This window comes from Oncorhynchus nerka, linkage group LG24 (genome assembly GCF_034236695.1).
Source record: "Oncorhynchus nerka isolate Pitt River linkage group LG24, Oner_Uvic_2.0, whole genome shotgun sequence".
NCBI lineage: Eukaryota > Metazoa > Chordata > Actinopteri > Salmoniformes > Salmonidae > Oncorhynchus > Oncorhynchus nerka.
The window spans coordinates 26,394,214-26,420,780 of NC_088419.1; the positions used below are offsets into that span (position 1 = coordinate 26,394,214).

The window sequence follows — 26,567 nt, forward strand, 5'->3', positions numbered from 1 at the left end:
ACTAAAATCCCATTGACATACACAGCCTGACCTCTGCTCCATGTCCTTGTTAGGCCAATGATTGACTGACGAGTGAAATCTATTTGTCTTACTGATATGGCTAAAAAGACACAAAACGTATCGAACTGGTGAGTTTGTATACGCTGCTTGACAGTGCTCATCATGGACCTGTACAAAACAACGTTCTTGCTAGGCACTCTTTTATCTGCAGGTAAGATATAGCTGGCATCATTTTACGTGTTGGAAGTTGAAGTGAACTGAAGGATTCCCACACAGTGTTTATACTTGCAAATTAAACATTTATTCACAAATTAGTCCTTCTATCTGTTCCCTTAAGTTCTTTGCTAGGTACCTGTGTCTACGAAGTTACTTCACGTGTGCTTAGTTCTTCAACATAATCATTTTGTAAGATTATCTTCTGTCAAACCTTATAACTGAAGCAGTTAATTTAATTACATTGGATGTATTGTTCTTAGTTACAATGTATTACAGTGTATTGCAATTACTTATCTATTAGCCTTTATTTAGGGCTAGGTTTACTGCTGTAGTGGATGTACACTACAGTGGAAGAATGAGTAACTACAATACTTGTTACACAGTACACAGTAATAAGAACAATGTAAAGTGTTGAAACACTGTTTATCACATTAACGCTTCTATGTATTTTTCTTACTTGTGAATTGTTTTGAAATAACTTGTTTTTTTTTGTCTGTAGTGTATGTCCACTCCAGAAATGACTCATCTGTCAATTGACCTTCATGTTGTAACCTCTATGTTAGTGGTCTGTAACAGCAGTTTATACCTGGAACCATTGGGTTTAAGCATTGCATCACAGAGAAAGTGTAGGCAAACAGGGCCCGGTCATTTTTTCAGTCATACTCAGTGTTTGTTATCTGTTTGTCCTTTTAGTCAGTGCGGTTGTCCTGGACGAATATGCAAAAACAGAGGGCGCCTGGATTCTCTCTTTGGTGAAGAGGGAGTATTCAGTAGGCACAGTCCTAGAATGTGCTATCAAGTGTAACATTGAAACAGCTTTCACTTGCAGGTATCATTATGCTTATGGTCATTAATAGTAATAATGAATTCATTTTGGGGAAATTATTTCATAGTCAAAATGAATTCTGAAATGTTTCTTGGTAGGTCCTTCATGTACATTGAAAAGGATCAAGAATGTTTGACAATACCAGCAAATGGCAAAATAGAGTCTGTTCTGAGAAGAACCAGCACTTCTCTATATGAAAAGAAAGGCAAGTACTAATGTTTTTCTGATTTGTCTTGATAAGTAGCTACAGATTTTCCCTTGTTAAAAATGTATCAACCCATACAAAAATGTCCATTCATGTATTACAAATATTAGAATACAAATGAGTTTCATGCGACTGTATTGGTCAACATTATTTTTGGTTAATATTTAGCTAACTTTTGTGGAATGTCCAGAAAGAGGTTTGGACTGTGTCAGTAAACAAACCTAAGAGTTGAAGCAGATTATCTAAACAAGAGAGTCCAATCAGTCCTTCAGTGGGAGGCACATAGGGTATATAACATTCCATACTGACCATATATGACAACATCTCAGATAGTAAAAGCCTGATGATGCTTTTTAATTACCCAAGGGGGGCATTTGGTACACTACTGAACTTGCTCAATAAAAAGTCAAATATTACTAACCAATCAACCCACCTACTACTGTTGAGACATCTTATTATCTGTCTTTACAGAGTACTTGATGGAGTGTGTAAATGGAATCGGTATGGACTACAGAGGAACAAAGTCCAAAACAAACTCAGGGAAGACTTGCCAGAGATGGGCATCGAAATATCCACACAAGCCTAAGTATGCTCTGCCACAACTTGCACCAGATCCGGCGCCAGAACGAATCAGTTGGACAGGCCTTTGATTTCAATAAACTGGCACGTTTTTAAACGGGACTTGCGCGTTCACAATTGTCTTTAATTGCTGTAACAGTAACGACCATAGGCAACTCGTGAGTTTAGAGTTTGGGGAAATGTACAACTTATCCTACAATTTCTACCAATCTGCGTGCCAGTAATGCATATGTATATATGCGCATTTTCGTGGAACCGTTTCATTTCAATAATAACGTTTTACTTTCTCAAAATCATTGTCACGTGGTTAATCATAAAAATATGAAGTAAAATCATAAAAATCTAAAAGTTCAAATTCAATTATGGCGAGAGCACTAGCCTCTGCCATTTCGACACATTGATACTCTGTGATCCATTGGCGGCTAAAGAAACAAGAGCATAGAACTCAGAGATGCCGCAGTAGGTCTAGAACTTCCATCGTCAACCAAGTAAAATAAATAGGCCTAAAGCCAACAGATAAAAACAGTAGAAAAGATCCTGATAAAAATTCCGGTTCTTTCAATCATATTCATCTCTCTAATCTGTCTGTCTACCTCCCTTTCTATCTGTTATTGCTAGTGAAGTGCAACAATGTATTAAATACTGGGGAACTATCAGTTGCAATGCATGTATAGAAAAAACAGACTTCGTTGAGTTGCGTGAGGCGAATAAAAAAATGGTGGTGTATGTGGTGAGTTAAGGCAATCAGAAATCAGACATTGTCAAATGGGCACTTTCCTACATATTCATGCATTCTGGAGAGAGACGCAACATATCTTCGCCACACCCCCTTCTCCTTTTCTTGATGCAACATTTTAAATTATACTCAAAGCAAATGATGTTAAAACATATTTTAGACGCTTTTCACTGACAGCCGCAACTCAATCAGCTAGACCTATTGCCACGCCCACTACCCAAATTCCCGGCTTCCCAAATGTTTAAATAAGATAACGAAACTCTGGCTCCCTGGTGAAGTATTTTGAGTTAATTTATTTAGAGATGAGTAATTATATATTTTAGGCGAAACATCCATTTACTTTCGGGCAACCCTGCAACCTAGCATCATAACAGTGCACTGTGCACCCGTCGACTTTGGTTTCCAACCAGGGTTGCCAGGTCAAGTTCAAATTTCTAAAACAATGACAACCCATAACTTGCTAAAAAGGCCTGAAAACATTTTACAGCAAGAGAGTAGTTGCCATATCTACACAATAAACCAATTTTACATAACGTTATCGAGACAATTTAGAAGGAATATCATAGTAACTTGTAATGTTAGAAGCAAAATTCAGGTTTCCTCAAAATAATAATTATTGCAAGCTATGACAAGACTTAATTTAGGAATTTTAATATGTGACAAGAGAAAAGATGATTCGCCCTTAATAAACTCGCCAGATCATTTTCCATCAATGGCTGTCGATTTAAAGGGAAGGGAGTATAGTATATGGCCAATACACCACGGCTAAGGGCTGATCTTAACACGACGCAACACAGAGTGCCTGGATATATTGGCCATATACCACAAACCCCCAGGGTGACATATTGCTATTATAAACTGGTTAACAATGTAATTAGAACAGTAAAAAGTAATGTATTTTCATACACGTGCTATATGGTCTGATATACCACGGCCTTCAACTAATCAGAATTCAGGGCTTGAACCAGGATTATAATTGAAATAAATCCCTTTGCGCATGTGCATGATTATAGATAAATCAGACAGGAGAGTTCGAGTGATGAAAGTTGGACGGAGGATCTCGAAATCTCTGATCAAGAAAAACTTGGATGAATAAAAAAAAACTAAATGTTAGGCTATTTTCTGGCTGTTATAAATGGCCCATTTGCAAGAATGACTTGTCATTTCAATAGGTATAGGCAGGGGCGCCGTATGTAAAAAAAAATCTATATTAAATTATCAACCTATCATCATTAATATAATATTTTATTTACAATGTACTAATAAAACTAACGGTTTATTTAAAAAAAAAAAAACATTTGTTGGCAAAATTAAACATCCAGAGAGCCTCTGTATTGCTGAGAACAGACTGAGAACAAGATATATCTCAAAGTAATGGCTGGATTGCCATAAAATTTGTGCACACCAAGACCCCAAGTGGAAGAAACCTATTGATTTGGTGAAGACTTGACCTTTCCTCTAGCGCCACTATCAGGCCTTTTCGTTTCCATTTCCATTTTGTTTTCCATTTCCACTTTTACAGCTGCTTATTTTCTATTTGGTATGTAAGTATACTTAGTTCAAAAATCTGCTGCTGATTTTATTATATTGTTTGTTATATCATTCTATAGATGATAATGTTAATTCATTTTAATTGAAGAGGTACATTTAAGTTAGATTTATTTTAAGTTATTCATTAATGTTAATTAAGAGAATTTTCTATTCAAGAATTTGACCATTACAATCACATTTAGACTGTAAAAGATTACCTTTAGCACATTTCTTATAGAGGGTATCAGTTTTGCATCAAATAGTGAATTCCACTGTATGCAGAATGTTGCATGCATGTCTGCACAGGGCTATATTTTCATAGCTCACTGTCAGTAAATATCGTACAGTAAATATTGGACTACAAGAGAGTTCCAAGCCTGCAAAGGAGTTATTTAAAGCTTTGAATGGGTTGATTGGGTTCTGGAAGTGTGTGCTTAAAGTAGCAATTGGTGTAGCTGCAGGGTTGGTGTGGTGGTGGGGCCTAATGTGATATATTTTCATAGGGCACAAAATCCCTGGCAGCGCCCATGGGTATGAGCTACAGACTAAAATCGAATATTTTTTTGCCATAGTTTGCTAAAATAAAGGCAGGTAGCCTATAGCCCCTGACCTATATCTCATTTCAGATAGTCTTCAGTAGCCTAGACAAGATGTAGACAAGATGTAAACTGAACAATTTAGCCGCTTGCTTAGTTCAAATTAACAGACTAATTTATTCAACATAAATAGCGAGGCGATTTCGCAATAAGAAGTGCTTGTTTCCCTAGTAGCCTGCTGGAATAGGATACTGAGGATGGGGTCATAATTTCAATTTCTGAATTAAAAATGTATAATATGTATATGAACTGAATTTGTTTGTTAAAAACAGCCAGTGTTTATTTTTGTAATTGATTTACCGTCAATCTAATGCGTTGATAATAACACAAGGCTACAACAACAATAAACTGAAGGTATAGGCTATTTAATAAATTGGTTTGTCAGCTCCAGGTAGGCTACATAAGTGGCACACATTGATTTGCAATGACTCCAGTGATATCATCATTTCAACATATATATTGTATCAAATGGTAGCCTACAGTGACATATACATTAATAGGCTACTTGATGGGCAACAGAGGCAAATGTATAATTCTCCACATTTGGCCTAATGTCAGTTTCAATTGGGTCTTTTTCCTATAAAAAATAACCACAAGAGGGAGTTCCATAACTTCCATTTCAAATTTCCAATCGGGGAGCCCCCCGAGACCAAAGACTGAGCATGCATAAAGCACTGCCGGCCAAACCCTCCCCTACCCGGACGACGCTGGGCTAATTGTGCGCCGCCTCCCGGTCGCGGTCGAAATATATATATATTTAAGATAAATGCCTTGGCGGGCGCGGTGCAATTTAGAAATAGCCCAAAAACCTGCAACATCGTTTTCAAAGTAGCCCAATTAGGTAAAAAACCGCGAACATGGCAACACTGTTTCCAAGTCACAAAATACTGAAACCAGAGATATAATGACGAGATAATAATGTCTCCACCCTAACAATGGGAAAGGGGGATACCTAGTCAGTGGTACTACTGAATTGCATTCAACTGAAATGTGTCTTCCGTATTTAACCCAACCCCTCTGAATCAGAGAGGTGCGGGGGGCTGACATAATCCAGACAGCATCGGATGAATGGTCAACACATACTTCGACAGAGGGGCGCTGTTTCGCTCGCTCGGGTGCTTTAACTGAGATTGATGAGTCTTCCTGTTGGGGCGCGTTTCGGTCAAATAAATGATCAATATTTCAACATTTTTATTTAATATTTTTATTTGGACGGGCAAGGGGGTACGTTAGATTGGGCCAGGCCATCCATAGCTGTCCCTGACTTGTACAATAATTTCTCATATTCCTATTAAGTATTTTATTTCCAAAATATGGACAACCCGAAGATTTAAAAAAAAATGAGTTGTAAACGTTTTGTATAATTTTTTGCCTACAGTTTTGAAAGTAGTGGAACATAATTACAAATAATTTTTAGACTGCAACTTGACCGCAAGAACCCCAAACAGATATAATACTTAACTAAATAATTTCAAACCTTGCTATTAAACCTTGCTTACATTTGTATACCTTCGGAAAGTATTCAGACCCCTTAACTTTTTCAAAATTTTGTTAGGATACAGCCTTATTCTAAAATTGATTAAATTGTATTTATTCCTCATCAATCTACACAGAATACCCCATAATAACAAATTACATTTTTGCAAGTTTATAAAAAACGGAAATATCACATTTACATACATATTCAGACCCTTTACTCAGTAATTTGTTGAAGCACCTTTGGCAGCGATTACAGCCTTGAGTCTTCTTGGGAATGACACTACAAGTTTGGCACACCTGTATTTGGTGAGCTTCCCCCATTCTTCTCTGCAGATCCCCTCAAGCTCTGTTCGGTTGGATGGGGAGAATTACTGCACAGCTATTTTCAGGTCTCTTCAGAGATCGGGTTTAAGTCTGGGCTCTGGCTGGGCCACTCAAGGACACCCAGAGACCTGTCCTGAAGCCACTCCTGCATTGTCTTGGCTGTGTGCTTAGGGTCGTTGTCCTGTTGGAAAGTGAACCTTCGCCCCAGTCTGAGGTCCTGAGCGCTCTGGAGCAGGTTTTCATCAAGGATCTATCTGTACTTTTCTCCGTTCATCTTTGCCTCGATTCTGACTAGTATCTCAGTCCCTGCCGCTAAAAAGGCCTGATTGTTGGAGTGCTGCAGAGATGGTTGTCCTTCTGTAAGATTATCCCATCTCCAAATAGGAACTCTAGAGCTCTGTCAGAGTGACCATCGGGTTCCTGGTCACCAGCCTGACCAAGACCCTTCTCCCCCAATTGCTCAGTTTGGGGGCAGATCTAGGACGAGTCTTGGTGGTTCCAAACTTCTTCCATTTAAGAATGATGGAGGCCACCCTGTTCGTGGAGACCTTCAGTGCTGAAGAAATGGTACCCTTCCCCAGATCTTAGCCTCGACACAATCCTGTCTGAGAGCTCTACGGACCATTCCTTTGACCTCATGGCTTGGTTTTTGCTCTGACATGTACTGTCAACTGTAGGACCTTATATAGACGGGTGTGTGACTTTCCAAATCATGTCCAATCATTTGAATCTTTCACAAGACATCTTGTGGCCTTATCACATGTAAAATATATGAAATAATTAAATAACATACAAAAAATATATATACAGTACCAGTCAAAGTTTGGACACACCTACTCATTCAAGGGTTTTTCTTTATTTTTTACTATTGCCTACATTGTAGAATAATAGTGAAGACATCAACACTATCAAATAACATTTATGGAATCATGTACTAGCCAAAAAAGTGTTAAACAAATCAAAATATATTTGAGATTCTTCAATGTTGCCACCTTTGCCTTGATGGCAGCTTTGCACTCTTTGCATTCTCTCAACCAGCTTCATGAGGTAGTCACCTGGAATGCATTTCAATTAACAGGTGTGCCTTGTTAAAAGTTAATTTGTGGAATTTCTTTCCTTCTTAATGCGTTTGAGCCAATCAGTTATGTTGTGACATGGTAGGGGTGGTATACAGAAGATATCCCTATTTGGTAAAATACCAAATCTATATTATGGCAAGAACAGCTCAAATAAGCAAAGAGAAAAAACAGTCCAATGTTACTTGAAGACATAAAGGTCAGTCAATCCTGAAAATTACAAGAACTTTGAATGTTTCATCAAGTGCAGTCTCAAAAACCATCAAGAGTTATGATGAAACTGGCTCTCATGAGGACTGCCACAAGAAAGGAGGACCCAGAGTTACCTCTGCTGCAGAGGATAAGTTCATTATAGTTACCAGCCTAAGAAATTGCAGCCCAAATAAATGCTTCACAGAGTTCAAGTAATATACACATCTCAACATCAACTATTCAGAGGAGACTGCATGAATAAGGCCTTCATGGTCAAATTGCTGCAAAGAAACCACTACTAAAGGAGACCAATAATAAGAAGAGACTTACTTGGGCAAAGAAACACGAGCAATGTACATTAGACTGGTTGAAGTCTGTCCTTTGGTCTGATGATTCCAAATTTGCGATTTTTGGTTCCAACTGAAGTGTCTTTGTGAGATGCAGAATAGGTGAACGGATGATCTCCACATGTGTGGTTCCCACTGTGAAGCATGAAGGAGGAGGTGTGATGGTGTGGAGGTGCTTTGCTGGTGAAACTGTCAGTTATTTATTTAGAATTAAAGGCACACTTAACAAGTATGGCTACCACAGCATTCTGCAGCGATACGCCTTCCCATCTGGTTTGGGACAATCATTTGTTTTTCAACAGGACAATGACCCAACACACCCCCAGGCTGTGTAAGGGCTATTTGACCAAGACAGAGAGTGATGGAGTGCTGCTTCAGATGACCTGGCCTCCACAATCACTCAACCTCAACCCAATTGAGATGGTTTGGGATGAGTTGGACCGCAGAGTGAAGGAAATGCAGCCAACAAGTACTCAGCATATGTGGGAACTCCTTGAAGATAGTTGGAAAAGCATTCCAGGTGACGCTGGTTGAGAGAATGCCAAGAGTGTGCAAAGCTTTCATCAAGGCAAAGGGTGGTTACTTTGAATAGTAAAAATGAAGAAAAACCCTTGAATTAGTAGGTGTGTCCAAACTTTTATTGTATATAGAATGACAAAGCTGTAAAACATTATCTTATATATAAACCATCAACTTAGTGAATATAATTTGTGTTTAATATGAGGGTTTCAGCATTAAATACCCTTAACACACTTTGATTTATTTTACTATGTCAAAAATGTATTTGTTGTCAATGTTTTGGAGTCAGACTGGTGGTGTTACGCCCCTGAAAACAGGGGAGAAATAATCACGAGAGTGATACGGTGTTGTATTCTCAAGTCAACATTTAGTTCAATCATTTCACAAAAGTAACACATTACATAACAGAAAACACATTATACAAATAACACAGCAAAATATCTTATTAACAACACGCATGTTCATTCACAATCGACATAAAATGGCAGCTACTCTCAGTACGATGCTATCCTTCACTTCAACCGAGCAGGGCTAATATTACTCTCTTCAAACTTAACTCTAACTTCCTCAAGACGTTACTAAAACACACCTTAAACACTCGTGACATGTTCGCTAGTTATAACATTTAAATTACTATTTTTATCATCAACAAAGTACCTGAAAACAGGGGAGAAATAATCACGAGAGTGATGCGGTGTTGTATTCTCAAGTCAACATTTAGTTCAATGAGAAAAAGACCGCGAATTTCCCCAGGAATATGGGTGGAGACCAGAGCAATCGATCTCCGGCTCATAGATTAAAAGCATTTCGTAGATCACAGATTAACACTTTTAGGCACCACAAAATAAAGTAATCAATATAACGTTTACACATTACTCTCACAATTCGTACCCTTTGACAGATTTAAACTTTAACACAATTATATGAATGTTATCAATCTCTATCAACTAATACTGAATGCATCTTTTTAACCTTAGATGTTTTAAGATCCTCACATACTATGAACTTACTAATACTTTTCAATGTATAACAGGCTATGAATATGTCCTTTAACCTGTCACAGTGGCAGTAAATAGTTGGAAGAGGTAATTGAAAATTGAAAATAATGCCATTGTTGATTAGATGCTTTGTTCCATTAATTATGCTATTTTCTCTTGAACCATATGGGCTATCTACTAGAAACTCGTAGACAGATATACACAGATATAAAACAAATATATAAAAATGAATACTCTATATAAATACACATTTTTGAAGTTACTCAAGTATAAATGACCAAAGTTATGATAGTTTGCCATTTATTTTCTGTTAATTACCAAAACGACTGAAGATTCCAGTTAACTTTGGTAAATTACCGATAGCCTTGCAACCCTACATATATCGCTCTACTATCCACGAGAATACTGTAGAACAGATTTCCAAAATTAAAATCACTTGGAGCTGATTTGCTGGTGTTTTTAGTCTGTTATGTCCAACAATAGAAAAAAATATTTTGCTCAGAAAACTTGGAGGGCCAAATAAAATCACCCACATCCTGCAACAACAAAAAAATCGAATTCATACAATATGTTATGAATTTGTAAGTGCTTAAAATCCTGTTCAATCTCTTAAGTAACTTGTGACGCTAGATTTCTTAACACCTAAATTAAATCCACGTTATCTTTGTGAATGTCTCTTACAGCATGACTCCATCAACACACCCCAAAGCCGACCTGGAGTCCAACTTCTGCAGAAACCCTGATGGGGACAGCAAAGGTCCATGGTGCTACACAGCAGACCCTGACATCAGATGGGAGACCTGCAATGTCCAGAACTGCAGCGGTACCCTCAATATCTTGTTATGTCCCAATAAGCTAATGAAACAGCTGGTGTCATGTTGGCACAAGTTAAGATTTCAAAACCACTAAATTACTATCTATATTTAACAAAGAGTTGACTACTTTTTTTAGTCACTCGCTCATCATGACAGTGCAATTTTAAAAATGCAGTGGGTAATTTGGTAATGTAATTTGGAAGTGTTTTATTTCTAAAGTGCTGTGGTTTGGTCCATAGAGGAATGCATGCACTGCAGTGGTAAGAACTACAGGGGAAAGATCTCCACCACTGAGAATGGCTACACCTGCCAGCACTGGAACGCCCAGAAACCTCACAACCATGGCTACATTCCCAGCGCGTAATAGTCTCTCTCTCTCTCTCTCTCTCTCTCTCTCTCTCTCTCTCCCTCTCCCTCTCCTCTCCCTCTCCCTCTCCCTCTCCCTCTCCCTCTCTCTCTCTCTCTCTCTCTCTCTCTCTCTCTCTCTCTCTCTCTCTCTCTCTCTCTCTCTCTCTCTCTCTCTGTCTCTGTCTCTCTGTCTCTCTCTCTCTCTCTCTCTCTCTCTCTCTCTCTCTCTCTCTCTCTCTCTCTCTCTCCCTCTCCCTCTCCCTCTCCCTCTCTCTCAATTCAATTCAATTCAAGGGCTTTATTGGCATGGGAAACATGTGTTAACATTGCCAAAGCAAGTGAGGTAGACAACATACAAAGTGAATATATAAAGTGAAAAACAACTAAAATTAACAGTAAACATTACACATACAGAAGTTTCAAAACAGTAAAGACATTACAAATGTCATATTATATATATATATACAATGTACAAATAGTTAAAGGACACAAGATAAAATGAATAAGCATAAATATGGGTTGTATTTACAATGGTGTTTGTTCTTCACTGGTTGCCCTTTTCTCGTGGCAACAGGTCACAAATATTGCTGCTGTGATGGCACACTGTGGAATTTCACCCAAAAGATATGGGAGTTTTTCAAAATTGGATTTGTTTTCGAATTCTTTGTGGATCTGTGTAATCTGGGGGAAATATGTCTCTCTAATATGGTCATACATTGGGCAGGAGGTTAGGAAGTGCAGCTCAGTTTCCACCTCATTTTGTGGGCAGTGAGCACATAGCCTTGTCTTCTCTTGAGAGCTGTTATGGAAGGTTTGTGAATCGCTTCCTTTTAGGTGGTTGTAGAATTTAACAGCTCTTTTCTGGATTTTGATAATTAGTGGGTATCGGCCTAATTCTGCTCTGCATGCATTATTTGGTGTTTTACGTTGTACACGGATGATATTTTTGCAGAATTTTGCGTGCAGAGTCTCAATTTGGTGTTTGTCCCATTTTGTGAAGTCTTGGTTGGTGAGCGGACCCCAGACCTCACAACCATCTCTCTCTCTCTCTCTCTCTCTCTCTCTCTCTCTCTCTCTCTCTCTCTCTCTCTCTCTCTCTCTCTCTCTCTCTCTCTCTCTCTCTCTCTCTCTCTCTCTCTCTCTCTCTCTCTCTCTCTCTCTCTCTCTCCCTCTCCCTCTAACTTTGACTGTGAGCTCCAAACGTATTGGGACAGTGACACATTTTGTATTGTTTTGTCCTCCAGCTCTATCGATTTTGAAATTATACAACGACTATGAGGTTAATGTTTCATTTGAGGGTATTTCCATCCATATCGGGTGAACTGTTTAGAAATTACAGCACTTTTTGTACATAGTCCCCCATTTTAGGGGACCAAAAGTATTGTGTATTAATTAATGTAGTCAAAAGTCTTTGGTCCTATAGTCATACCATGCAATGACTAAATCAATCTTGTGACTTTACAAATTTGTTGGATGCATTTGCCGTTTGTTTTGGTTGTGTTTCAGATTATTTTGTGTCTAATTGAAAAGAATGCTAAATAATGTATTGTGTCATTTTGGAGTCACTTGTATTGTAAATAAGAATAGAATGTTTCTAAACACTTATTCATTCATGTGGATGCTATTATAATTATGGATAATCCTGAATTAATTGGGAATAATGATAAGTGAGCAAAGTTACAGATGCATAAATATTAGCATGTCTTGGGGGTATGATATTTGTGCGGGTGTAACTTTCTCCTAGGCCGTCATTGAAAATAAGAATTTGCTCTTAACTGACTTGCCTAGTTCAATAAAAATTTACATAAACTGCTTTAATTTCACCCGTTAAGGATGAAAATACCCTCAAATTTAAGTTTATAATCTGCACTTGAACCTCATAATTTAAAATCCAAAGTGCTGGAGTACAAAAAACAAAGAATGTGTCACTGTCCCAATACTTTTGGGCTCACTGTATATGTCTAACCATGTGCTCCTTCATCTCGTTCTCTCCCCCACCCCCACCCTCCCTGTCTCTCCAGTCTCCTTGAGAAGTACCTGGAGGAAAATTACTGTAGGAACCCAGACGGAGACCCCAGACCCTGGTGTTTCACCACCAGCCCCTCCAAACGCTGGGACTTCTGCGCTATCCCTCGCTGCAGTGAGCTATCATAGATATACAACACTATTACTAGTATATTGTCTATGGCTTTCGTAACCTGGACCCTTTCTACTCCCTACTAGCGACTCTGTCACCCCATGTATTATTTTCATCTTGTATCTCTTTTGTCTCCCATGACCCCTGTTTCCCCTGCTCTTTCACATAAATATAAACAATTGAATTAAAACATGAGTTTACTAACTCCCAGGGAGTTTTCCTCACTCGTTCCCTCTCCCCTAGCCTCTGAGCCTCCCAGGGTGGTGGAGGAGCTCACCTGTGCCACAGGCGACGGCAGTGCCTACAGGGGAACCATCGGAGTGACAGCATCTGGGAAAGCCTGTCAGGTCTGGGCAACTCAGACGCCCCAACAGCACAACAGAACTCCAGACAACTACCCATGCAAGTAAGATAGACCCACGAGATTGGGCAACTTGTTTTTACTCAAGCAAGAACCGAACTTTGCGTTTGTCAGTGTAGTAGATCAGTGTTTTAATGTCTTATAGATACAGGCTGACTGTGATTTAACCAATATGTGTGGTTGTTTGTGTTCCTGTCAGAGGCCTGGAACTGAACTACTGCAGGAACCCAGACCATGAGAAGATGCCCTGGTGCTTTACTACAGACCCAGAGACGCGCTGGGAGTACTGCAAGGTGCCTAGCTGTGGAGATGTTCCTGGACCAGGTCACTTGACACTGCATCATGATGATGATGATAATGAAGATTACATTGATGATGTTAATGCATTGGATTTATATAGCTTTCCCAAATGCTAAAATCGCTATATACTAACTACATAGCGAAACTCATGTCATCCACTAGCAATCCATACAGCCTACATTTTTCACCAAAATTCAGATTTAATTTGGTTGATGTGTCTCATATTGTTTTTAAACCTCAGATTACGCAGTTCCCCCTCCAGCTGAGGAAGACTGCTATGTGGGCGACGGGACAGACTATCGTGGTATGGTGACAGAGACCATCAGTGGGAAGAGATGCCAGTCCTGGAGCTCGATGACACCTCACAATCACAATAAGACACCGCAGGTCTTCCCTAAAGCGTGAGGTCTAGAGCATAGTCAAATCATCTCTAACCACTGGGCAAAAACTGGTTGAATCTACGTTGTTTCCACGTCATTTCAAACTACAAAATCTATGTGATGAGACTGAATCAATGTGGAAAACTGGCGTAAGGGCATTTAGAACTGATGTAAATCAAAACTAGATGTTGAACTGATGTCTGTGTCAAATGGGTAATGTATATCTTAGCTTTATCTCTGTCTTCTACTATCTAGTCATTAAAAGCCAAACAATGTAATATGTCATCTTCAGTGTCTGAGGACATTATGTCTTAAATATGTGCTTCACAGCGATTTGAGAAGAAACCTGTGTAGGAACCCTGATGGCGACCGTGCACCATGGTGCTACACCACTGACCCCTCTGTTCGTTGGGAGTTCTGCAGTGTGAATAGATGCCCAACTGCTCCCAAGCCTACTCCTAAACCTGACAAACATGACCAGCCCGAACCAAAACCCTCCCAGGCACCCTCAGACGACAGCAGAGGTAATCTATTCATCCTTTCATCAGTGCTTGGGAAGCTATTTTGAAAATATACAGTGATCTCCAAAAATATTGCGTCGGTGACACATATTTCGTTGTTTTGGCTCTGTACTCCAGCAATTTGGATTTGAAATGATACAATGATTATGAGGTTAAAGTGCAGACTGTCAGCTTTGATTTGAGGGTATTTTCATCCATATTTGGTGAACCGTTTAGAAATTACAGCACTTTTTGTACATAGTCCCCCCATTTTGGGGGACCAAAAGTATTCACTTATGTGTGTATTAAAGTAGTAAAATGTCAAGTATTTGGTCCCGTATTCCTAGCATGCAATGACTACATTAAGCTTGTGACTAGACAAACTTGTTAGATGCATTTGCTGTTTATTTTGGTTGTGTTTACGATTATTTTGTGTCCAATATTAATTAATGGTAAAAAATATATTGTGTCATTTTGAAGTCACTTTTATTGTAAATACGAATAGAATATGTTTCTAAACACTTCTACATTAATGTGGATGCTACCATTATAAAAGATAATCCTGAATGAATCATGAATAATGATGAGCAAGAAAGTTAGACAAGAATCTTGCTAACCTCCAAGACATGCTAACCTCTCACCATTACGATAACAGAAGAGGTAAGCATTTTTTTGGGGGGTATGATATTTATACCTCTGCAACCTTCTCACTCATCATTATTCACGATTCATTCAGCATTATCTATAATCATAGTAGCATCCACATGAATTAATTAACAAGAAAAAGTTGAAAGGTCTTGAGTCAATAAGTATTCAACCCCTTTGTTATGGCAAGCCTAAATCAGTTCAGAAGTAACAATGTGCTTAAAGCTGCAATATGTCACTTTTTGGGCGATCCAAACAAATTCAAAACAAATATGAGTTATAGATCTGTCATTGTCATTGAAAGCAAGTCTAAGAAGCGGTATATATGTTCTATGTGCGCTATTTCTATGCTTCCCGTTCTTACATTTAGTTTTTGCTTCTTTTACTTTACGGTTTTGTACACCAGCTTCAAACAGCTAAACAATATAATATGTTTGCTTTTGGAAAATATATTTCACAGCAGTTTAGATGGTACAATGATTATTTACACTATACTTGCTTATTTTGTCAAATCAACTAAAATTAGGCTTAACTATTAGAATTTTAGCAACCAGGAAATGCTGGTGCAATTTCTGCATAGTGCATATTTAACAATATTTAACATAATAAATTGCTTGGACTCACTCTGTGTGCAATAATAGTGCTTAACATGATTTTTGAATGACTACCTCATCGCTGTACCCCACACATACAATAACCTGTTAGGTCCCTCAGTCGAGCAGTGAATTTCAAACACAGATTCAACCACAAAGACCAGGGAGGTTTTCCAATGCCTTGCAAAGAAGGGCACCTATTGGTACATGGGTAAAAATATAAAAAGCAGACTATGAATACCCCGTTGAGCATGGTGAAGTTACACTTTAGATGGTGTATCGATACTCAGCGATTTCACCATGACTTTAAAACAGTTACAGAGTTTAATGGCTGTGATAAGAGAAAACTGAGGATGGATCAACAACATTGTTGTTTCTCCACAAAACTAACCTAATTGACAGTGAAAAGAAGGTCTGTACAGAAGAAAAATATTCCAAAACATGCATCCTGTTTGCAACAAGGCACTAAAGTAATACTGCAAAATATTTGGCAAGGCAATTAACTTTTTGTCCTGAATACAAAGTGTTATGTTTGGGGCAAATCAAATAGAATACATTACTAAGTACCACTCTCCATATTTTCAAGCATAGTGGTGGCTGCATCATGTTATGGGTATGCTTGTAATTGTTAAGGACTGGGGATAAAAACAATTACAGAATGGAGCAAAGCACAGGCAAAATCCTAGTGGAAAACTTGGTTCAGTCTGCTTTTTACCAGACACTGGGAGATGAATTCACCTTTCAGCAGGACAATAACCTAAAACAGGAGGACAATTCTACACTGGAGTTGGTAACCAAAAAGACAGTAAATGTTCCTGAGTGGCCAAGTTACAGTTTAGACTTAAAGCTGCCTGAAAATCTATGGTAAGACTTGAAAATTGTTGTCTAGCAATGATCAACAACCAATTTGACAGATAATTTTGAAAATAATAATGAGCAAATATTGTACAACCCAGGGGTGCAAAGCTCTTAGAGATTTACCCCGAAAGACCCGAAGGTGATTCTAACATGTATTAACTCAGGTGTGTGAATACTTATGGAGATGAGATATTTCTGTATTTAATTTTCAATACATTTGTAAAAATGTCTAAAATGTCTAAATACATATTTTCAATGTCTAAAAACATATTCATTTTGAATACAGGCTGTAACACAACAAAATGTGGAAGAAGTCAAGGGGTATGAATACTTTATGAAGGCACTGCAAATCTGAAATGCCATAGACTACAATTCACTTTAGGTTCATTTGCTACCAGAATGTGTAATTTAGCCTATTTAACACAAAAACTATGTTTCAAGTGAGAATTAGGCAGGGCTGATGCCGAAAAAGAAAGGAAAGTAATTGCTTACTTTACCCACATTTTATTTTAGACAAAAAATAAGTGTGTGTAGTTCCAGTAGTTAGCTACACCTCTACATAAAAATATAGTAATTAATTACTGAAAACACAACCTAGATTAGAATTCAGTTCAACATTCATTCATTCACCCTACATTGTCAATGTTGAGGGTAGAAATGTTATCCCTGATATTGTTTTCTGTTGACTGGCTTTCAGATTGCAAGGTGGGCAACGGGGGGACATACAGGGGTCCTACTTCCATGACCATGTTGGGTGTCACCTGTCAGAGTTGGAGCGCCCAGAGCCCCCATCAGCACGCCAGCTTCACCCCTGAATCCCACCCTGACAAAGGCATGGAGTCCAATGTAAGTTCAAGGAGTCTTCTTATAAGACATATTTAAATCATGTCAGATGATACTGCAAAAGTATTGCATATGACAGACATTGGGGAAGATGTACTTACATTTATTCAGCGCCCCTTTTCACTTTTAGAATTGTAGAAACCCTGACAATGATGTGAATGGACCATGGTGCTACACCACAGACAGAAACCAGAAATGGGACTACTGCCAAATCCCAGATTGTGGTATGTGGACTACTGTGACCAGGGTGCAAATTGTTGGGGAGCCAGGGAGGCTCAGCTCCCCTGAATGAGACATTAGCTCTACTAAATACAACAAAACTCAATATTTGGGGGGTGTCTAAATAATGCTAATTTAACCATTCTCCTTTTTTAAATGCAGTTGTAAATACACTGCTCATAAAAATAAAGGGAACACTTAAACAACACAATGTAACTCCAAGTCAATCACACTTCTGTTAAATCAAACTGTCCACTTAGGAAGCAACACTGATTGACAATAAATTCCACATGCTGTTGTGCAAATGGAATAGACAACAGGTGGAAATTATAGGCAATTAGCAAGACACCCCCAATAAAGGAGTGGTTCTGCAGGTGGTAACCACAGACCACTTCTCGGTTCCTATGCTTCCTGGCTGATGTTTTGGTCACTTTTGAATGCTGGCTGTGCTTTCACTCTAGTGGTAGCAAGAGACAGAGTCTACAACTCACACAAGTGGCTCAGGTAGTGCAGCTCATCCAGGATGGCACATCAATGCAAGCTGTGGCAAGAAGGTTTGCTGTGTCTGTCAGCGTAGTGTCCAGAGCATGGAGGCGCTACCAGGAGAAAGGCCAGTACATCAGGAGACGTGGAGGATGCCGTAGGAGGGCAACAACCCAGCAGCAGGACCGCTACCTCCGCCTTTGTGCAAGAAGGAGCAGGAGGAGCACTGCCAGAGCCCTGCAAAATTACCTCCAGCAGGCCACAAATGTGCATGTATCTGCTCAAACGGTCAGAAATAGACTCCATGCGGGTGGTATGAGGGCCCGAAATCCACAGGTGGGGGTTGTGCTTACAGCCCAACAGTGCAGGACGTTTGGAATTTGCCAGAGAACACCAAGATTGGTAAATTCGCCACTGGCGCCCTGTGCTCTTCACAGATGAAAGCAGGTTCACACTGAGCACGTGACAGACGTGACAGAGTCTGGAGACGCCGTGGAGAACGTTCTGCTGCCTGCAACATCCTCCAGCATGACCGGTTCGGCGGTGGGTGGCATTTCTTTGGGGGGCCGCACAGCCCTCCATGTGCTCGCCAAAGGTAGCCTGACTGCCATTAGGTACCGAGATGAGATCCTCAGACCTCTTGTGAGACCATATGCTGGTGCGTTTGGCCTTGGGTTCCTCCTAATGCAAGACAATGCTAGACCTAATGTGGCTGGAGTGTGTCAGCAGTTCCTGCAAGAGGAAGGCATTGATGCTATGGACTGGCCCACCCGTTTCCAAGACCTGAATCCAATTGAGCACATCTGGGACATCATGTCTCGCTCCATCCACCAATGCCACGTTGCACCACAGACTGTCCAGGAGTTGGCGGATGCTTTAGTCCAGGTCTGGGAGGAGATCCCTCAGGAGACCATCCGCCACCTCATCAGGAGCATGCCCAGGCATTGTAGGGAGGTCATACAGGCATGTAGAGGCCACACACACTACTGAGCCTCATTTTGACTTGTTTTAGGGACATTACATCAAAGTTGGATCAGCCTGTAGTGTGGTTTTCCACTTTAATTTTGAGTGTCACTCCAAATCCAGACCTCCATGGGTTGATCAATTTGATTTCCATTGATAATTTTTGTGTGATTTTGTTGTCAGCACATTCAACTATGTAAAGAAAAAAGTATTTAATAAGAATATTTCATTCATTCAGATCTAGGATGTGTTATTTTAGTGTTCCCTTTATTTTTTTGAGCAGTGTATGTTTTACAGTGGTAAATATGAAAATAAAAGCTTTCAAATGAAACAAACACCCCCACCTCTCTGTCATGGTTTAAACCATTTATTTCTACGTGGCTGCACAAACCTCCCTGTCCACAGCACTGTTCACTCAGTAGTGCTGAATTTTGGCCATTGCTGAGCTCCTTTTAAAAGCATAGATTTTCCTTTGCACTTTCTCATTTTCGCCATTTGTTTGCCATGCGCCCTTGATAAAAAAGAGCATATGCTTTTATTCCAATGCATTAGATTTATCCATTGATTTATCGTTTGGTTTTGTCAGTCAGCTGTTTAGAGCACTCATTGCGGTGTTCTCTGAGCCGTCCTGGCCAGAAGAAGTAGACCATTTATTTAGCTTTAATCTTTTCTATCAATATTTGTTTTCTTTCCTGGATCAGCTGATGATGGTTGCCAATATTACTAGACAACTAGCCTACAGCTAGACACCAATCTGCATCCAACCCATCCAACATTAATGACAGTAGACCTATAGTTGATTCTTTTGGTTAGAAGCATTACATTTTGCAATGGCATAGGCCTGCATTTTTTGGGGATTTGAGAACGGTTTTCATGGCAAAACATAATTACATTTTCCGAGATCTCCAAGATCCAGGAATCGTACTGGATTTAAGTTCAATGTTCTAATTCAATTGTTAAATGCTTAATAGTTACAAATAACACTGTCATAAATGTCATTCATGAAAGGAAAGAAATTTAGTGTTTTATGTCACACGGTCTATGAAGACTCCAAGCATTCAACTCGTGAATTATGACCAGCTCATGAACTAAGACGTAATCATGTTTTGATTTAACTCTTGTGTTCATGTGTGTAAAATTGCCTCGGCTGAGAGGGCAGGCTACCAGCAGTGGTGTAGGCCTAGTGGAATGTATGTGGTGTAGGCCTAGTGGAATGTATGTGGTGTAGGCCTAGTGGAATGTATGTGGTGTAGGCCTAGTGAAAATGTATGTGGTGTAGGCCTAGTGGAATGTATGTGGTGTAGGCCTAGTGGAATGTATGTGGTGTAGGCCTAGTGGAATGTATGTGGTGTAGGCCTAGTGGAATGTATGTGGTGTAGGCCTAGTGGAATGTATGTGGTGTAGGCCTAGTGGAATGTATGTGGTGTAGGCTTAGTGGAATGTATGTGGTGTAGGCCTAGTGGAATGTATGTGGTGTAGGCCTAGTGGAATGTATGTGGTGTAGGCCTAGTGAAAATGTATGTGCAGCTAAATGCAGTTTAACCACCTTTTTCAGAAAAATGCAGTGAAAGTATAGGGAGCATTATTTTTTTTCACGTGACTGGAAATCAGAGTTTACCCACCAAGTATTTTTTTTACCACTACACCACTGGCTACAGAAAGGCCTATTTGAAGTGCATAGTACTAGGCCTACACATTGTAGCCTCATCTAGTAAATTGACCCTGTGTGTTAGGGTGACCATCCAGTTTTTCCTGGGACAGTTTCAGCCCCATTTCAGGAGTCCCGACTTTTCAGGCTACCAAAAAAGTACATTTGCCAGCAAGCCGTTCAATTAATGTAGGCCTACTCAATGGCAATCACTGAATGTCATTAGGCACAACTTTTGGTGTTTTGTAAACAGATGTGTATTTCCGTTTCTATTATTTTGGAGTGGAGGAACATGCACAGGTAGCCATCATTTTAAAGTGATTTGTTTGAGAATCAGATTAAAGCATCATTAATGGTTGTGTTCATGCCACATTAAAAGCTAATACATTTTTACCTTAAATTACTTCTTTATTATAGACCCATAAAAAAATATTGTGCACCCAATAACCCCCCTACCCCCCACCCCGAATGTCACGGTGTAATTCGCACTCTGATTGTGAGTGACAGATTATGTTAATAATTATACAAATGGCTGTTGTTTTAACACAGTTGCTTTAACCAGATGTACTGTATGTGGTCACTGTATGTATATCTGCCTGCATTCTATCTGGTCTACATTTGTAGAATTCACAAATAAAAGTGTATTTTTGGTCTCCAGCTGGCTTGACATGTGGGCAGCCTGTTACAAAGCCCAGGAGGTGTTTCGGTCGCATCGTTGGAGGTTGTATATCCAAACCCCACTCATGGCCCTGGCAGATCAGCCTCAGGACTAAGTATGGAGGATAGCATCCCATTCCCTTTCATGAATCTCATTAACATATTGATAATTACATACAATAAGACAAAACAATATCTCACAGAGAACTTACTCACTTAACCCTTCTGTCTGTCCCTCTGCAGCACTGGCGTCCATTTCTGTGGAGGAACTCTGATTGCCCCTCAGTGGGTCCTCACTGCTGTCCACTGCCTGGAGAGGTGAGAGAGCAGCCCTCATCAGTGCCCGTATGAGGCTTACTACTCACTAAACCTATACCAACCAGAAGGGCAGTTATACATACTGTGTAGTAGTCGCCAATGTTTCCTCAAATTATTTTTGGCTCTAAGCAAATTTCATGTCTGCTGAGTGCAAACATGAACATTGTGAAAATCCTGTGCTGACACTGACGCTGTAACTGCTTTAAGTTACAGTTTTAACTGTGGCCAAGTAGGCTACTGTGGCTATTTGATTATAATGTTTACCTACCAGAGTGGCCTACCATCAAAAACAATGGCGAAAAATGCATCACATAACGTTTTAAGATGGAAATAGTTGTTCTATCGTTCAGCCTACAGTAGCAGCCTATGTGTGGTGTTCAATGTAGGCCTACATTCCATCGGACTTTTGGGAGAACAAAAACATGAAGGGCTTGACATTAACCTGTTTATTCACTTGTCATTCAGACAAGAAGGTGACTGAAAATGTTGTGTTGTTTGATGCAAGAAACCACTTTACAATTGTTTAAATTTGTATTATTCCCATACCATTATTACAGAGAATCAGACAAATGATGCTACCCTCTGCCTCCTGGCTACTTATCTTATTCAAGTCTGTCTGAAAATACAACACTGCCCCTTTAAGACATAAAACAATCTCTTTACCTGACTTGCTTTTCAACGATGTCTAGAAATGCACACATTTTGTGCTCTTGTAGGAAGCAACCAATCCCCCATTGTTGACAAGAAATTAGCTTTATCCGGCGTAATAACTCACTAACTAGCAAATAGTATGAACAAATGTGTACAGGTGGCTACATATAGCTCTCGCTTGATCTCAGAATAAGTGACAGCTCATGACAGCTCATGCTGTCCAATTCAAAGGGAATGGCACCGATCCATATATGGCCATGGCTATTTGCATAAAGGCCTCCTGCACATCTGATTGGTTATGGTGTACCGGTCTGTGTAGACTATAGTATGGGTCTGACAGGTGTTGCATGGTCAATCCGATGTCTGCATGGTCAATCCGATGTCTGCATTGGCCATACAGTATTTACGGTGATATTGCCTCAGCAGAAGTCAGGTCATTTATACTTCTTGCGCTTTGCCGAGCAGTCCAGAGCTGTTGTGAAAGAAGTTGTCAAGGAAGTGAGTTTGTTTGTATGCAGGACCTCCCACCCTCACCTACAGTACCGTCAACCAATAATGTCAATGTGGAGCTATATGGAGCCCCACTGCAATGTGGTACAGAGATCAAGGGCTCCCGAGTGGTGCAGCGGTCTAAGGCACTGCATCTCAGTGCTAGAGGCGTCACTACATACCCTGGTTTGATTCCAGGCTATACCACAACCGGACGTAATTGGGAGTCCCATAGGGATGCGCACAATGGGCCCAGCATCGTCCGGGTTAGGGTTTTTCCGGGGTAGGCTGCCATTGTAAATACTAATTTGTCCTAACAGACTTGCCTAGTTAAATAAAGGTTAAATAAATAAAAATACATTTGGCATCTGCGTGCCTCAGGAGGCTCCGCTATTGCGTCACACCATCCACATGGAGCCTCCGACCACATTGTCGGATCAAGCATAAATTGGCTTTGAGTCGTGCATGTCAGTGCAATAGAATCCTATGCCAATGTGCTTTGCCTACGATAAAATATATTACACTGTTTGTTTGCATAGTTCATTTTGTTTCGGTATGTTACATTGAAAGTGGCCAATATTGCGTGAGTGTTAGCCTCCTACACAGAAGAAAAACAGCATTACTGTTTAGTCATGTTTACTGCGAGGCCTAATTATGGATTACATACAAGTACATCTGTCTGTGTGTGTGTGTGTGTGTGTATATCAGCTCAAAGAGGCCATCTGCCTACATGGTGGTATTGGGAACGCATACAGAGGGAGCAAATGAACCGTCCAAGCAGGAGCGTAAACTGGAGAAACTGATCCTGGGACCTGGCGAAACAGACATTGCACTTCTGAAGCTAGAGAGGTGAGTGAGGCCATTTCATTGTCTTAAAAAACCCCACAATAGAATGTTTTATATGTTTCTTGCTGTTTGGAGGTCCGAAGCTGTAAAAAGACTTGTGTGATTGATTTGCAGCCCTGCAATCATAAATGACAAGGTTTTACCAGCATGCTTACCTGAGAAGGATTATGTGGTACCACCTGGAACAGAGTGCTATGTGACAGGATGGGGAGAGACACAAGGTTCAAGAGTCATGCATGTTTTTTCCCCTCATGGTTGCTCTCATAACATGATACAAAATTAAGTTATTCTTCTGTCCAGGACTCCATTACTTTGTTGATGCAAATATACCAATAATGTCTTTATATTTTCCGACATGAAACATTGATCTTTGTGTTTGTAGGAACTGGTGGAGAAGGGCTCCTCAAGGAGACGGGTTTCCCTGTTATAGAAAATAAAGTGTGTAATCGTCCAGCCTACCTGAACAACAGAATCAAGGACCATGAGATGTGTGCTGGGAACATTGAAGGGGGAGCAGACAGTTGCCAGGTATGCATTGATGTTGTGTTTCTCTTGTCCAGACGCTGTTTTTGTTTAGTTTCATGTTTATTTTTATTAAACCCTCACCCTGTACTTGCTTCCCAATTCCCAGCGTCTGTCGTCTCAAGGCCTTTACTGTTACGCCCTGATCGGTTTCACCTGTCTTTGTGTTTCACCTGTCTTTTGTCTCCACCCCCCCTACAGGTGTCGCCCATCTTCCCCATTATCCCCTGTGTATTTATACCTGTGTTCTCTGTTTGTCTGTTGCCAGTTCGTTTTGTTCGTAGAACCTACCAGCATTTTGTTTCCCTGCTCTCGCCTGTTCCTTGCTCCTGTTTTCTAGTTTCCCGGTTCTGACCGTTCTACCTGCCTGTTGTCCTGTACCTTTGCCCCACTACTCTGGATTACCGACCTCTGCCTGACCTGACCCTGAGCCTGCCTGCTGTCCTGTACCTAACACCCTCTCTGGATTATTGACCCCTGCTTGCTTTGACCTGTCGTTTGCCTGCCCCTGATTGAGGAATACACTTTTGTTTCTTCAACACTGTCTGCACCTGGGTCATACCTTAAAACATGATAGTTAGAATAAGACCTTCTTCCAGTCTTCAGTAGTCCACTGGCAATGCTTCATGGCCCAGGCAAGCTTCTTTTTCTTATTTTGCCATCTTAGCAATGGCTTTCTTACTGCCACTCAACCTGTCAAACCTGCAGCTCGAAGTCTTCGCTTCACAGTTGAAACTAAGACTTGCTTTGACCGGTGTTAAGCTGTGCTTGAAGCTGTTGTCTTGTGAGCCGCCTCACATGCAAGCTTTTCTCTCAGAAACTTGTCTTCTGATTCTGTTGTGGCTTTGTCTGCCAGACCTCTTTCTGTCAGTTTCCAAGTGCATTTTGATGGTGTAGGAAACTGTACTCACTGACACCTTGGCTTTCGTTGCAATTTCTCTAAAGGAAAGACTTACACTTTTAAGGGTTATAGTGGTCTGTCTTCCTTTAATTGCCTTTTTCTCACCACTGTGATAGCAATATACAGTGGGGCAAAAAAGTATTTAGTCAACCACCAATTGTGCAAGTTCTCCCACTTAAAAAGATGAGAGAGGCCTGTAATTTTCATCATAGGTACACTTCAACTATGACAGACAAAATGAGAAAAAAAATCCAGAAAATCACATTGTAGGATTTTTTTTGAATTTATTTGCAAATTATGGTGGAAAATAAGTATTTGGTCACCTACAAACAAGCAAGATTTCTGGCTCTCACAATGTGATTTTCTGGAGAGAAAAACATCTTGTTTTGTCTGTCATAGTTGAAGTGTACCTATGATGAAAATTACAGGCCTCTCTCATCTTTTTAAGTGGGAGAACTTGCACAATTGGTGGCTGACTAAATACTTTTTTTGCCCCACTGTACTACTTCCTGCAGTACAATACTGTCCAAATAATGCTTAAGAGGGTGTAGTAACAGTCTGTTCCACCACTGCTTTTATACAGACAGAAGGATTGTAATTAATCAACAAAAGTTGTGACACCTGTAGGAATTGTTAGCATCAACTTTCAAGGCTGAAATTACTTCCATTGCTGCAGAACAGCTGTAAGTTGTTAACCCATTACTTGTTCCCTGAGAAATGCCTTTTTTATTTACTCTGAAATGTACATTCTTTTTCAGTTTTTTGTAACTGAAACTTTTATTTTTAACCTTTAACCGCTTACCTTTTGTACCATTTCAGGTTATTCACTGGACTTGAACTGCTTAAAAAAAAATTCAACTGGAAAAATAGGGGGTGTTCTAAAACTTTTGACCTATAGTGTACATGCTCAGCAACAACTAGTAATCATTCGATTTCAGTAAGGACTGTGTGATTGGTTGTATACTGCAGTTTCCACAATGAGTTTAAGTTGACTGCATTGGAGTGATGATGATAATGTTGGTGATGATGTTTTTGACTTCTTCCAGGGTGACAGTGGTGGCCCTTTGGTGTGCCATGCTCAGAACACCTTTGTTCTCCAGGGAGTGACATCTTGGGGTCTGGGCTGTGGTAACGCCATGAAGCCAGGAGTGTACGTCAGAGTATCCAAGTTTACGGATTGGATTAACAGTCAGATAAAGATGAATTCTTAACCCTCTACTATACATCCATAATCTCGAGGAATGGATCATTTGAGCCCTAAATGTAGTTTTATTAAGACGTGTAAGACTTGAACGTACAAATTAAATACCTGTCGTCAGTGATTTCTTCCGAAATTGCAAGGTTCATTGTTTTTGTTTAGAAAATAAAATAAAATAATTCTATTGATAAGCAATCCAATGATGTTCTAGCCTGGTACACAACCATGGTGTTTGACCACATGTTAAAAAAAGGGAACAAAGGCTGACA

At 39.9% G+C, this 26,567-nt stretch overlaps 1 protein-coding gene across 1 annotated transcript; it reads left to right on the forward strand.

Annotated features, from left to right (window-relative positions):
- On the forward strand, positions 1 to 26,482 carry LOC115107740 (plasminogen-like). Its single transcript, XM_029631346.2, has 19 exons — positions 1 to 211; positions 910 to 1,045; positions 1,141 to 1,247; positions 1,719 to 1,833; positions 10,307 to 10,446; positions 10,678 to 10,798; positions 12,808 to 12,926; positions 13,167 to 13,329; positions 13,484 to 13,608; positions 13,826 to 13,985; positions 14,295 to 14,488; positions 17,258 to 17,406; positions 17,534 to 17,627; positions 21,375 to 21,489; positions 21,617 to 21,691; positions 23,540 to 23,680; positions 23,792 to 23,898; positions 24,060 to 24,205; positions 26,147 to 26,482. The coding sequence occupies exons 1-19, from the start codon at positions 163 to 165 to the stop codon at positions 26,309 to 26,311; spliced, it is 2,421 nt and encodes an 806-aa protein (XP_029487206.1). The 5' UTR covers positions 1 to 162; the 3' UTR covers positions 26,312 to 26,482.
- Positions 26,483 to 26,567: the final 85 nt, after the last annotated feature.

Bases quoted from the DNA above. Each gene is read 5' to 3' on its own strand.
- LOC115107740 (XM_029631346.2), top strand. From the start codon at position 163: ATGGACCTGTACAAAACAACGTTCTTGCTAGGCACTCTTTTATCTGCA. The intron at 1,834-10,306 runs GTATGCTCTGCC...TGTCTCTTACAG, and splicing joins AAATATCCACACAAGCCTAA to CATGACTCCATCAACACACC. The intron at 13,609-13,825 runs GTCACTTGACAC...TTTAAACCTCAG, and splicing joins TGGAGATGTTCCTGGACCAG to ATTACGCAGTTCCCCCTCCA.